This window comes from Balaenoptera physalus (genome assembly GCF_965194825.1).
Source record: "Balaenoptera physalus genome assembly, chromosome: 2".
Classification (NCBI taxonomy): Eukaryota; Metazoa; Chordata; class Mammalia; order Artiodactyla; family Balaenopteridae; genus Balaenoptera; species Balaenoptera physalus.
Genome location: NC_138883.1, coordinates 57,635,727 through 57,651,032, shown reverse-complemented (window position 1 = coordinate 57,651,032; position 15,306 = coordinate 57,635,727). Strand labels below are relative to the sequence as shown.

At 33.6% G+C, this 15,306-nt stretch overlaps 1 protein-coding gene across 2 annotated transcripts in view; it reads left to right on the top strand.

Annotated features, from left to right (window-relative positions):
- The window catches only part of LRFN5 (leucine rich repeat and fibronectin type III domain containing 5), a 152,648-nt gene that overhangs the window by 116,020 nt on the left and 21,322 nt on the right, over positions 1-15,306 (top strand). The window contains exons 2-4 of one of the 2 annotated variants that reach the window (XM_082452114.1): positions 2,949-4,353; positions 7,015-7,727; positions 13,579-13,622. In XM_082452114.1, coding sequence (XP_082308240.1) covers positions 2,969-4,353; positions 7,015-7,727; positions 13,579-13,622 — 2,142 coding nt within the window. In that variant the 5' untranslated portion in view covers positions 2,949-2,968. Of the gene's footprint in view, positions 1-2,948; positions 4,354-7,014; positions 13,554-13,578; positions 13,623-15,306 lie in introns of those variants that run through there. The other variant, XM_082452113.1, reaches the window with a different exon arrangement.

Sequence of the window (15,306 nt, the reverse complement as noted above, 5' to 3'; positions counted from 1 at the left end):
AGACAATGGAATATTATTCTGTGCTAAAAAGAAATGAGCTACAAAGCCTTGAAAAGACATGGAGGAACCTTAAAAACATATTAAATGGAAGAAGTCAATCTGAAAAAGCTACATACTGTATGATTTCAGCTCTATGACATTCTTGAAAAAACAGAACTATGGAGACAGTAAAAAGATCAGTGATTGCCAGGGAAGGGCTGGGGAGAGATGAATAGGCAGAGCACAGAGGATTTTTAGGGCAGTGAAAATATTCTGTATGATTCCAAAATGGTGAATATATGTCATTATATATTTATCCAAACCCAGAGAATGTATAATACCAAGAGTGAACCCTAATGTAAGCTATGAACTTTAGGTGATTATGATGTGCCGAAGCAGATTCATCCACTGTAACAAATGTACCACTTTGGTAAGGGATGTAGATAATAGAGGAGGCTCTGCATGTGTGGGGGCAGGAGGTATATGGGAACTCTCTGTACCTTCCTCTCAATTTTGTTGTAAACCTAATACTGCTCTAAAACAATAATGTATTTTTTAAAAAGTGTGTTAAAAGTTAGGCTGGTTTCTCCTCACCCCAATTTATGCCAGATGGGTTCTTCTATTTACTTTTCTGTTGAAGGGGGACACCTCTGTATATCCTCCCTTTCATCAAGGACTGTCATTATCTGGAATATAGTTCCATTAAGTTAATTTGTATTTTCAGCATTATGATGTTGTTAATTTTAAAAATATATAATTTGTAGCTTATCCAGCATATTTGTCAGGATGTGAATGTTTTTTGTAACTGTTTATATCCACACCAGAGTACTATTTATAAACATACTAAAACACAATGAAATATTTTATACCTAACCACAGGTATACCATTTCTGTTGCTTTTTTATGCATCTATAAAGATTCAAGTTCTTCTGGTAATGAAAATTTCAGTTTGTTTCTCTCAAAACGTTTTTATTTTACTTTCATCATTTATGAATATATAAATCCCCACCCAGTTTGACAGGCCTTTCTTTTTCTGGCAGCTCTTTAAAGAGATTTCTCATTGTCTTCCATCTTGCTTTATTTCCAAAGAGAAGTCAGTGAGGAGTCAGATGTTGTTTTTATTTGTATTTTGTTCACCGTATCTTCTTGTAATGTGTCCTATTTTGGGGACTGCTCTTAAGATTAGTTTTCCTCTTTCTTTGGTTATCTGCAATTTGATCGTGATGTGTCTTTGTGGGTTTTTCTTGTTTTGAGCTTGGATTTTTTGGGTTTTTTTTTATCACAAATTTGAAAAAAAAAGTTGCCTTTATTTCTTCAGATATATTTCTACATTACAGCTTTCTTCTAATACTCCAATTATATATATGTTTGACTTTTTAATATCTTTCCACAAGTCACTGAGTTTTTGTTCACTTTTTTCCCCATCAGTGTTTCAGTATAGTTAGTATCTATTGTCCTGTCTCTATGTACAGAGATTACTGGCATTCTTTCTTTTGATAACTCTCTCATTTCTGGTACTTTGCCCCATAAAGTCAAGCCACCTGAGACTCTGCACTCCGATCTCAGTTCTCTTCAATTGAATAAGACTCTTCATGCTTTGCCTTGTTTTCCCTCCTTGTGCTGTGGTTTGGAGTGTCTCTAGGGCTCAATGATAAGGTTCATTTTTTTTAAATTCACTTTTTCAAGGATCACAGTTCTCTGCTTCCTTTTCTCCAATGTCTGAAACAGACATTTTACATATTTTTGTACAGTTTCTTTTTTTTGTTTGTTTTTTTAAATTTTGCTTATTACGGAAAGGCTAAGTACTAGTTATTCTGTCATGAACAGAAGAGTAAGACTATTTCATTTGCTGAGAATGACAGTTCTTATTCATTACAACCACATTTAATATGACATAAAATAGGCATAAAATAAATCAAACCTATAAGAAGAGGTTTTATTTAGAAAACTAGGTGCATCATTTCTAGAATAATTATGTATTTCATATTTTTGTCAATTAAACATTTAAGTGATTTTCTGCAGCTGTTTTCCCTCTTGGTGTTTAAAATTACACATAATTTTTGAGAATTTTAATCACGTATGCATTAGTATTTTTATTTTTGATGATTAATCTCAAGAGCAAATACTTAAGATCAAGCTAGAAATGAAACTGTCAAGTTTTTAAAAAATAAATATGAATAAATATAAGTGCACTAAGTTTTTTCAGAAAAGGAAAATGGAATATGACATCTTCTTGGACTCACTGTCATGTATTTTGATGACTGCTTTCTATAAATTATCTTCAAAAATCCACATTATATCACATAAAGCATTCTAATAGTTAAGGAGCTCAGAGCATTTGTGGTAAATTTTCAGCCTTTTTTATATTTGAGAACAAGATCCTGTATTTGCAGCTAGGATGTGGAGGTTGTACTATTTTCAAGATAGTTTGTAAAGATGAATAAAATTTAATTAACAATTAATTACTTTCAAGTATCTTGCCACAAGGCTAACAAATACAAATATTGTCTCTTTCTGTTTCTGCTCAGACTAATAAATTGAAATACTTGCAAATCTCTAAATATGTCTAAGCTTTTGAATTTACAAGATGTCTTTTGGGGGTTTAATAGAAATTTTCCTGAGCTCCCACCCTCCAGTCTGGGCTGAATGTCTCTTTTTTGTGAACCCAGGGAGTGCCCTGGGCATATTTCAAAAATAGCACTTAATTGACAGAATTATAATAATCTGTTGATTTCTTGGTTTTCACCAGTTGATTTTAAATCTCATGAGGTCATGAATGGTGTATTTTTTTTTATCCTAGGGTCTACTACACAGACAATACAGAGTTATTATTTTATATTTGGTTAAATAAGCAAGTGAATAAATTGTTTCTGTATTCTAATTTGCATAAAAAAGATTATTTTAGTAGGAATATGAACTTTACTCAAATGATTGGGTGCTAACACTATATTTTGTGTCTTCTCTTACAGGCTCTTAAAACTGATCTACAATGGAAAAATTTCTTTTTTATCTGTTTTTCATTGGCATAGCAGTGAAAGCTCAGATCTGTCCAAAGCGTTGTGTCTGTCAGATTTTGTCTCCTAATCTTGCAACCCTTTGTGCCAAGAAAGGGCTTTTGTTTGTGCCACCAAACATTGACAGAAGAACTGTGGAACTGCGTTTGGCAGACAATTTTGTTACAAATATTAAAAGGAAAGATTTTGCCAATATGACCAGCTTGGTGGACCTGACTCTATCGAGGAATACAATAAGTTTTATTACACCTCATGCTTTTGCTGACTTACGGAATCTGAGGGCATTGCATTTGAATAGCAACAGATTGACTAAAATTACAAATGATATGTTCAGTGGGCTTTCCAATCTCCATCATTTGATACTGAACAACAATCAGCTGACTTTAATTTCTTCTACAGCATTTGATGATGTCTTTGCCCTCGAGGAGCTGGATCTGTCCTATAATAATTTAGAAACAATACCATGGGATGCTGTTGAGAAGATGGTCAGCTTACACACCCTCAGTTTGGATCACAATATGATTGATAACATTCCTAAGGGGACTTTCTCCCACTTGCACAAGATGACTCGGCTAGATGTAACATCAAATAAATTGCAGAAGCTACCACCTGACCCTCTCTTTCAGCGAGCTCAGGTCCTAGCAACCTCAGGAATCATAAGCCCATCTACTTTTGCATTAAGTTTTGGTGGAAACCCTTTGCATTGCAACTGTGAATTGCTGTGGTTGAGGCGTCTGTCCAGAGAAGATGACCTGGAGACCTGTGCTTCCCCAGCGCTTTTAACTGGCCGCTATTTTTGGTCAATTCCTGAGGAAGAGTTTTTGTGTGAGCCTCCTCTCATTACTCGTCATACACATGAGATGAGAGTCCTGGAGGGTCAGAGGGCAACCCTGAGGTGCAAAGCCCGGGGAGACCCCGAACCTGCAATTCACTGGATTTCTCCTGAAGGGAAGCTTATTTCAAATGCAACAAGATCTCTGGTGTATGATAATGGAACACTTGACATTCTTATAACAACTATTAAGGATACAGGTGCTTTTACCTGCATTGCTTCCAATCCTGCTGGGGAAGCAACACAAATGGTGGATCTTCATATAATTAAGCTCCCTCACTTACTAAACAGTACGAACCACATCCATGAGCCTGATCCTGGTTCTTCAGATATCTCAACTTCTACTAAGTCAGGTTCTAATGCAAGCAGTAGTAATGGTGATACTAAAATCAGTCAAGATAAAATTGTGGTGGCAGAAGCAACATCATCTACGGCACTGCTTAAATTTAATTTTCAAAGAAATATCCCGGGAATACGTATGTTTCAGATCCAGTACAATGGTACTTATGATGACACCCTTGTTTACAGGTAAGAAAAATTAAGCAAATTTTTGTACTTGCTGTGCATCTTAGTGTAGGGCTTGATAATCTACTACTGATTTTTTTCAATCAGCAGTGCTACTCTGTGTTGTAATTAAAGTACTCCACTTTTTAAAGTATATAATGTAAGGCTTGTGAAAGGTGAATACATGTGGAGAAATATTTTGAATGCTGTTATTTTCAGAGAGTTCAAATTTATATTTAACATTATGCTTACTTACTTTTTTCCCCTCATCTAAGAGATGTGACTATCAGAGAACAAGATTGATTTATCTTAAAAATTCAAAAACATACCAGAACTTACACATCCACATGAGTGTTCTTTCCTTTAAGGAAGTCACATTGGGAGGCTATACTCTTATCCCAATAATGCTGCCATTGCTCAAAGCATTTTTGGAATTATCTTTAGAACCTTCGTCATACTATTTTGAATATCCTCAGTGGTGGCAAATCTTCGTCTTTTGAGGGTGAATTTGAATTTTGGAAACAAGCAAAAGCCATTTGGAGCCAAGTCTTGTGAATAAGGTGGGTGATCAAGATGGGTATTGCCATTTTTGGTCAAAAATAGGATGTAACTATAAAATAATGAGACTGATTTTTTGAGTGATTGAGTTATGTGTGTGTGTGTTGTCTCATATACACTGGTTCTTAAGACAGTTCCAAAGAGAAAGTTTATAAGTATTTTGAGCAGTGAAAGTATCAGTGGAGTTAAATATATAATCTCTGGGTAAGGATATTGGTGGAGAATTTGCATCTGACTAAAGAATTTCTGGTATGTTTTTCTAAAGTTCAGCCTCATTGATTTATAGTCACATCTTGTCCAATTTTCAGTTGGAAATATACATTTTTACCTCTCCATATAATTTCACTCATGATAGACTATTGTAACTCCTAGGAAATGATGTAAAATCATGGCTTTGAAATATACATATGTATACGTGTGTGTGTGTATATATATATACACACATATATATATATTTTGCCTTTCAGCTTTTCTGAAATAAGATCAAATCAGTTTTTATATACCCAGATGAATTCTGGAAGATAATTTGATTTTTGCTCATGTATGGAAATGAGAGAAAATTTTTTTAAAAATAAGCATGGCTGGTAGGAAAAAACAAAACTGACCTAGCTAACCATGTGACCGATGCTGGGCAAGGTTCTACTTGGCTGAGTTTTAATTTTCTCATCTTTAAAAGGAAGAGATTAGAGTAAATGGTTTCTAATATCCCTCTCATCACTAAATGTATGGGGATGTAGACCGCGATGCGTGTATATTAGCATATAATAGTTTGCTGTTGTCATACTCAGCTTTTCACTTAGGCTATGGATTATTTAACCCATTGTCAAAGATGAGCATCCACCCCTACCCCTTACTTTCCTGTAGCTCCTAGACATTCTATATACTTTAAACATTAGCTCTGTGAAATAGGTCAGTTTCTATTTTCCAAATTCCAAGATTTTAATCCTTCCATGACAAGTAAATTCTCTATGACCCTGAGGAAATTGCTTGAATTCCTGACCTTAATGTTTGTCACGTGTAAAATGGTGATAATGCCTACCTCATAAGTCATTGTAAAAATGAAATCATAATGCATATAAAGTGCTTAGTAATGCCTGGCATTTCTTATGCACTCACTAAATGGTAGTGATCTCAGCCACAATACATACTCTAGCCTAAAAGTTTCTTGGTACATTTAGAACACATTGTTTAGGTTGTATAACAGATTAGCATTGCCAAGTCTTGAAATTTCTAAAACTCTTTCAGAGAAAAAAGAGAGTTTCAAGCCTTTTTTCCAAATTAAATCTTAGTCATATATGGTTGCTACTGAGTAGAAAAAGGTAGTGGAGAATAGGAGCCACAGAAGACTTTAGTGATACAATGGATTCAGGGATGTCTTAAACTCTTATCAAACTTTACAAACTATGTTGTGAAAGTAATTTCATCAGCCCACAATGGGGAGGATAAGGGATTTATGCTCTGGTCAACAGCTTTGCCCTGTTCATGATTCTAGGACAATATTACGCATCAACCTCATTTATAGATAAGAACATACTGGGAACCAAGTGTTGAAGACATAAGAGAGGGTTGAGATCTGTAAATAAAGTACTTTAATCTTAGTAAGTATCTTAGTTATTAAAGATAGATTTACTGGTTACCATTCCATAGTAGCTTATAACTGATTTGAAAAATAAATACTCTGAATTGTATTTCCATTCTGGTTTCTAATGTGATTGTCAGTGTTTTCCCTTCCTTCAAATTGGCTTTTAGTCACAGAGGTGTTGTAAGTGCTAAATGGATTTGTTTAGTAGTCAGATAATGTCACAGTCACACCTTTCAAAAGTAATTTGTCATAAATGATTTTTTAGCAGTGGCTTTTATTAGGAATTCTGCTTTGCCAAGCAATGTAATTAGTCAGCTTGTCAAGACATAGTGCAGGCACCGTTAATATAATGCAGAATCCAACAATGACTTTTAGCCATTTGAACTGGGTAAATATAAGATTAGATCATTTTCTCATATTTCATATGTTATAAATGTGCTTATCTTAATGAGTACTGAAATGAAACAGAACTAAAGTCATAATGACTGTGTGTGTATCTGTTTTGTTTTGTTTTTAATATTAACACAAATTCCATTGTCTCTCAGAATGATACCTCCTACGAGCAAAACTTTTCTTGTCAATAACCTGGCTGCTGGAACTATGTATGACTTGTGTGTCTTGGCAATATACGATGATGGCATTACTTCCCTCACTGCCACAAGAGTCGTGGGTTGCATCCAGTTTACTACGGAAGAGGATTATGTGCGGTGCCATTTCATGCAGTCCCAGTTTTTGGGAGGCACCATGATTATTATTATTGGTGGAATCATTGTAGCCTCTGTGCTGGTTTTCATCATCATTCTAATGATCCGGTATAAGGTTTGTAACAATAATGGGCAACACAAGGTCACCAAGGTCAGCAACGTCTGCTCTCAAACTAATGGGGCTCAAATACAAGGCTGCAGTGTGACGCTGCCCCAGTCCATGTCCAAACAAGCTGTGGGACACGAAGAGAATGCCCAGTGTTTTAAAGTTGCCAATGACAATGTGATACAATGTTCAGAAACTTGTTCAAGTCAGGACTCCTCTACCACTACCTCTGCTTTGCCTCCTACCTGGACTTCAAGCACTTCTGTGTCCCAAAAGCAGAAAAGAAAGACTGGCACGAAGCCAAGTACCGACCCACAGAGTGAAGCTGTCACAAATGTTGAGTCCCAAAACACTAACAGAAATAACTCAACTGCCTTGCAGTTAGCTAGTCGACCTCCTGATTCTGGCACAGAGGGACCCACATCTAAAAGAGCACATTCAAAGCCAAGTAAGTTTCTCACTTTGCCTGCTGAGAGATCCAGAGCAAGGCACAGGTACTCCCTGAATGGAGAATTAAAGGAATACTATTATTATATTAACTCACCGAACACATGCGGACTGTTTTCTAAAAGAAGCATGTCTATGAATGCGATGTTAATTCAGTCCAACAGTTCTGATGGGCATAGTGGAAAAGCAACTCTTTCAAATTCTGAGTGGATATTGGAAAGCACTGTGTAACCTATTATTTCTTTTTAATGAAAAAATTATTTTGAGAACTCACATAGGAAATTGGAATTTGAAATACCAGTCTTATATCTCTGATTCATGGCTAACAGAGCCATAGCGTATAAACCCTCTAGGGTATAGTTACTTCATATATACATGGATATATATATGAAGTAACTTCATATATATATCCATGTATATATGAAGGTCATATATATAAAATTGTTTAGGGAAAAAGCATGACAGCAGTGCCTTCCCCATTCTAGGACCAGCTACCAGGTTCTGCAATAGCAGACCACAAAATGAAAGTTGTCATATGAAAAAAAAGTGTTGCATAAATAATGCTATTTCCTCCAGTCTTACAAAGTACCACCTATGGATGATTGGTATTTTTCAATGAGTAGATTGTATATTTTCTTTCAATGACAGTGGTGTTTGTTTTTAGGCAAATATTTTAGCGAACAGCTCTGTGTTGTCATGTTGTTTAAAATAAAATACTCAAGTATACCCAGACAGTGTTAAAATAAGTACCCTTCTAATCAACATTCTTGGTTCAGGTGCCTTAATGGTTCTAAGATATTTCTCATCTATGACACAGCTTTTTCAGTGGGAAGCAGAAGAAAATGCAATTGATTTTTCATTTGGCAAAAAAAGCCAATTCAGTTTTAAGTCACAGGCCAGTTTTAAGTCATATGCATCTGCCTGGGCATATGAAGGTGTTTTCATTCATTCAGTACACATTTGGTGAATGAATGAGCTTTATATTTTTCTTAATGCAAGTTAAATAGGGAAACAAAAATGCAAAACTGCCTTTATCAAAGGGATATTTATTTTTATCACCAAGTTAAATAGAAATCTTCTAATAGAGTTCTTATTACATTTATAAGCAATATAAAGTCATTGCTCATTAACCAGATAGTAGTTTCGTTTTTGCCTTCTGCCCTGTAATTCTGAATTTGAATGTTTCTGTCTGAGTAAATGTATTTATTATTTGAACCAAAACTTGCGATGAAATTTAATTAGAAATTATACAGCTTAGTGGGAATATGTCATTTAAAAAAGGATTTTTTAATTTAGTCAGACAGTAATATTGCTCCTTGATAATATGACATTCTTGGACAGTCACTGAAATCAAGGTCTACAGAGAAATGTTCTATCTACTCGCTGAAATTTTTCACAATATTATATGGTAACTTAATGGTGTTTTATTAAGATCAGTGAACAGGACTTTGGGGTTTTTTTGTTATTGTTTTTTTTTTTTGGTTTTTTTTTGAGAATAAGGTTCATGTGGGAATGTTGCACAAAAAATTTTAGCCATAATATAAGATATGGACTTTATGTAAATTACTCCCTGGGAGTAAGTTAAACACACAGTAAAAGTTTAGTAACTCTTTCAGATTACTTGAAATACCATTTAAAACACAGGTGAGGAATGTCCGTTGTTGGTTTAATTTCCTCTTGTTGGAAGCATTTATAAAATTTTCAGTTAATTTCAACTTGACCAAGGCACATATTATACATGATTTATCGTGATGACATTCAAAAGTGGATTAGATGAAAGCAGTTAGAGATTACTTTCTGAGCAACTCATGAAAAAATTTGTCTAATGGGCTTTCATTACCTTAGGTGTTTCCTAAATGTCTTCTCTGCCCTGCTTCTTTTTCTGAAGTTTGTCTTTCACATTTCTAAAATATAATCAGCCTTCCTGTGTCAGGTATATAGTTCTTGTGAAGAATAAATGAGATCACATGTGTGGTATTATTTTGTAAAATCAAAGCATTGCTCAAAGTGAAGTGTATTTTCAACACTATTTCTGTAATAATGCTCTAATCCAAACTAAACATTTTTAATTAACACCAGTTACTTAATTCTTCATGAAGTGCTGATTGACAAAAGCATATTATTTTTCACCTTCCTAGTTTTTACCTGCATAGTATCAAAATATCCTGAATATATAAAAGATTTCAAGACTTAAAGAAATGAATCCCCAAACAAGGAATTTCTGGCACAATGAACATTGTGGTCAAGGGGGAGCTGAAATCACACAGAACAGGCGGCAGCTTAGTGTGTCTACTCGAAGCTACTGATTAACTTATGTTCTATTTTCCAGTTGCCTGGATTTTTTAAAATCAATTTCCTGCTTATGTTTCTAATGAAACTTTAATTAAATATCTTTTATTTCTCATAAACATTTAGAACTCTTATAATATCTAATCATGTGAAATTTTATTCTGTTTGACTAAAGCCATTGAAACCATTTAAATTGTTATTGCTTTTACAAGACTCTTTTTAGGGTGAATTAACCAAATGCTTGAACACTTGTTCTACAGGTGTTAAGAAGGCCTGTGTTCCTATCTTTCAAAAAGTTTATATTTGAACAAAATATGTGAACAAAAATTGGCCTATCAAGAGGGTCAGATGTTATTTGGTGTTGTTGATAAGTATATGAAAAATGTTTTGCTCAGGGCAGTTTCAGTGTGAAGTGGCTGAAAGATAAATCTATGGGAAGGTTGGGGGTGATTAAAGGTACCTGGTATAATATCCAAAATGCAGTGGTTACTCAGATGAATGAATGAGCAAATGGATAGATGAATAAATAAGTGAATGGAGCCAGGGAAGAAAGCTCAATATTAAGAATTTTGATTAATTAACACAATGGAGATTTTTGATCCAGATATCATATTACTACAAGCAAGAAATTCTGTCCCTCTTGTTGTTTTTCTTTCTGTCATTCCTTACTTTCCTTATTTAACCAACTACATATATGTGATCCAAAGCATATGGTTTTGCTGTTTGTTGTTCCTGACTGTGTATAGGTTGTATATATTGTTTTTGCTTCCTTGTTCTTAATTATTCTTCTTTAATTTTTAGCCATTTTACACTATGGTTTCAGTTTGTTCACTAACAAACTGACAAATAATATATTTACAGATATTTACTCCAAACTTTTTTTAAAATTATATGTATTTCTGTGTTACTTTTTGTTTTGGATAATTGTCCCCCAATTTGATAATGTCAAACTATTATTAAAGCAGGTCTTTTTAAAGAAAAGTATATGTAATAGATAAGTTCCATAAAGGAATAATGAAGCATCCGAAGTAGGCTCAAAATCCTAAGAAGAAACGAAGTTTGGTTTGATGAATATTATTTATTTTTAGTTTACAAATAGGTTAGCACAGAGGTACATTAAATACAATAATTTAAATTAGATACAATAACACCATTGCTGAGGACAACACATTTTCTACATTTTTTTTCTAACCATTAAATGTATTAGTTAAGTTGAGGTCACAGTAAGCTTTTTTATGCTTTTAGACAGTTGATTTTAGCTACTTTGCAGATATAGTTCACTAAAAAAGTTTTAGAATGTAAGTTTCTGAGCTACTGTAAGCCACCTATAGGCATAACAAGTTTACTACATGAATGATACATACTTTCTCCACAAGAATTTAAAGAATTTTTAAAAATTATATGTCTTCCATTGTCCACAGGAATCTTCTTTTTTTTTCATGAAGTATTTTCTGCTTTGCCTTAAAGCACTCAAAAAGTACTTCCAAACTAAATTTTAACTATTTTATTTGCCTGTATTACTGTAAGGAAATTAATATTCATTTATAAAACTAAAAAATTAATAAAACAATTATCACAAAGTTCACATCAATAGCCTTTTACTTCCTAAATGTTAGTATTTCCCCCTCTGTTTATTCATAATAATAAAAAAGTTAAAAACAATCATTAAAATGCCAGTAGTTTAAAAAATTTCAAAAACATAAAGCATCTTCTTGTACAAGAATTGTGAAGGTAAATGGGGTGTTTCTTCCAAAGAAGACTGCAGATACGAGCCCATTTTCTTCTCAGTGTGGCAGAATTCCAACTCCATTTTATAATGATAAGCAAGCAGTGTTCATTTATTTTAGACGGAATGAAGACTATGTACCCTCCTCTCCTTGCTCAGCCTTCCCTTGAGTCTCAGGAAGAGTCCAGTCTTTCCACTTCAACAGCGTATGTGGATGCTTCTGTGTGAGTGTGTGTAATGTGTTTTGGGGAAAGGACTTCAGCCCAGTGGTGGATTGGATGGGAAAAGGATTTTTCTTATCTTCCTCCATTGGTAATAAAACACTAATAATAATAATAATGACAATTTACCTTATAATGTTTGTGAGTTCAGTGTTAGTTGAGGTAAATTTATGGATAAAAAATATCTCACTTTTAAAATTTCATAGAGGAAAGAGGAAATAACCAAAATTAATGACTGGAATTTTAAATATAATTGTTTCAGAGCTCTGTCTTTCAGATTATTCAGTCCTTTCTCTCCCATGCTAGATAAATACATGCTGAGATTACAAATACAATTAGTTTTGTCAAGTTTGGGGTGGGTTGTTTGTTCGTTTTTTGCAACAGAAACCGTCCTTCTTTTAGCAGTACAGAATAAAGAATGGTAAACGTATTACTGGGATCGAGTCATCCTAATCGTGGTGTTATCTGAAGGGGGACATGGAAAGTAACAGTTTGTAACTGGGAGTATACTAAAGTATGAAATTACCTCTTTAAGGTAATATTAATGCATCTGCAATTTCATCAAATATCATAAATACTCAATATAACAATAATCAGTGTACCACTGTCTTCTGATTTTTTAAGCTATTTCAAAGTCAAAATTTAGGATCTAAAGTTACCATCAACGTGAGGGGACTTATAGAATATACTATGTGGGCTCTACCATAATGTAATTTCCTAATTATTTTTTTTCTTTATAATGCGGACATGTCTTGTTATTGCTGTCATGTAAAACCTAATCTCCAGAAGTCATTGTAAATTTATATGAATATTTATGCTGGAGGTTTTATCAAAAAAGTATTTTGTACTGTTCTCATCACACTCACCTGTGAACCCTTAGAATGACATTTTCCTGAGACACCTAATTTTTTCTTATAATTTTGTCCCTTCTTAATGACTAGAGTATTTGCTTTAAAATAGGACATTTGGGAGGAAATAGAATGTGTACTGTACAGGGCTATTTAATTATATTAAACATTTATAGCCAATTGGAATATACATATGAACATTTGAAGGCAGAATGTTTGCATTTAGAACATTACTGTTTTATATAAGGATAAACTGGTATTCAGCAAAATATGCTATTATTATCTTGGGGGTTATTGAATAATGGTTTATATTGTAAATTATTATTTTGTACTTTGCATGGTAAATATGGTAAAACTACATTTCCTGCTTTGGATTGTTTTTCCTTGATGTATCTTTCCATATTAATCATATGCAACTCTGGTCGAAATGTTAACTTTGAGTAAGGAAAATGAATAGAAGCCTGATTCTCTTATTGAACTCTTGCTGTAAAAGTGCATTCCATATTGATAATTACTCATTTTAGTAACTAGAACAATATTTTTAAAAATTCTGCATTTAGAGTATTATGTATCAGGAAATAGCCATAGAGAACTATGAAGTATTATAAAGTCAATTGCAATTAACCCAAGAACTGGTAAGTTATTATCAAAAAAATGTGTAGATAACTCTTTGTTAAGATGAATCTTATCAAGGTTTCAGTGTGAAGTATTTTAAGGTCTGTTTCATAAAAAATGAATTGTTCATGACACTGAAAATTTTATTCCCAGATGCTTTGCCGACTAATGTTGACCAGACTGTCCAGGAAACACAGGTGAGATTCTTGTTACCTGTCACATGCTTTGGCACTTAAGTGGGTATATTCTTTTATAAATGAATTTTTAATTTTTGTTTTGCTAGTTTATGTAACTTGTTGAAATTTTCCATTAAAACTTACTCAATGCTCAGTGGTGAAGTTCAGTTTGGTTAAGTGAATTTCCAGTTCCTAAATTTAGACATACTTCTGGTTAACCAAATATTTCTGATTCACATTGTAAGAATAAAGGGAATACTAGTGTGACTTTGGAGTCACATTTGTAGTCACACATGATATCATGTGTATTTTTACAAATATTTCCCAACGTGAAGACAGTAGCTTGATAAGAATATATTCACTCCTATCCTTGAGCTCCACATCCTAATAGAAGCTGAGATAATATATTAGGCCTCACCGAAAGTGGATGAACAGAAGTGTTTCATGTATATGAAATGAATGAAGCCGCTATAAAATGGAGCAAAAGACTACACATGAAATATTCATGGTATTCCTTTTGTCAGCAACCAATTACTCTCCTTGGTTTTCTTTTCTTTCTTTTTTTTTTTTTAAGTTTCAAATGAGTATTTGATTCCTGCATTTTAATTGGATCAAAAAGTGTGTTTCCAGAGCAGAATGACACTTTAACAATCTGTTCAAACAGCTGGATGCATCAGCCATTTGCTTAAGATTTGGCACAGAAAAAATATTCTGCTTTTAAAAGTTCTTAGAAAAAGACATTGATTTATTTGTTGATAGTAAAAGTAAGGATCTTTTTTTTTTTTTTTAACATTTCTTATTTAAAAGATAACAATAACTTGGACCATTGTTCTGGGTTTCCCCTAAAGAATTCCATTCCCAAATCAAACAAAATGTTTTTCATCATTTCTTTACTGAATTTAGGGTCCCATTCCTATGCTGCAAAAAAACAAACAGATGGCTCACTGGAAACAATCAATAGCACAAGGTCGGGCACGTACTTGGTGTTAATAGAATTGAACTGACCTGCATGAAGGTGCCTTTGTTCTCTACCACCTTCCCTTTCTTTCTCTCCCTCTCTCCCTTTCTTTCTTCTTCCTTTCTTCCCTCCCTCTCTCCCTCTGTCTTTGATTTGAAAACATTAATTTATCATGTAACTTTGGACACCTGGCTGTTCTGAAAGAGAATATCCTTAGAAAGGAATTAAAAAGTCAAGCTTCCCCTATCAGAAGCATGATCCAGAATGGTTCTAAATGTTCTATCAAGATTTGGAAGCAGGAGAATCAATCTGACCATCTTTCAATTACCAATTAAAGCAATTCTCCAAGTATTCATATTTTGTAGGGCATGTTACATATTATTGTGTTTATTTCCTTGTTTTACCACAGTGTTAGAAGTCAAATTTAGAGAAAAGTAATCTCCTTGGGAGTTTGTGTGCTACTTGAGATAGCAAAAGGTTTGCCAATGTGATAACTACATAAGATTTCTAATAACGATTTTCTTTGTCCCAAAGTAATTAGTATTAGAGAACTTTGGAAAATATAGCTTAAAATAAAAAAATAAATGTAAATCTGTCATAACCCACCACCCAGATACGAATACTAATAATTTGGTGCATGATCTTTCAGTGATTTGTCGTTTCTGTATGTAGTAAATTCATGTGTACATATGTGTGTTTGTATTAGATTTCATAGTGAATGTGCATATGTAGAATATGTCACCTATT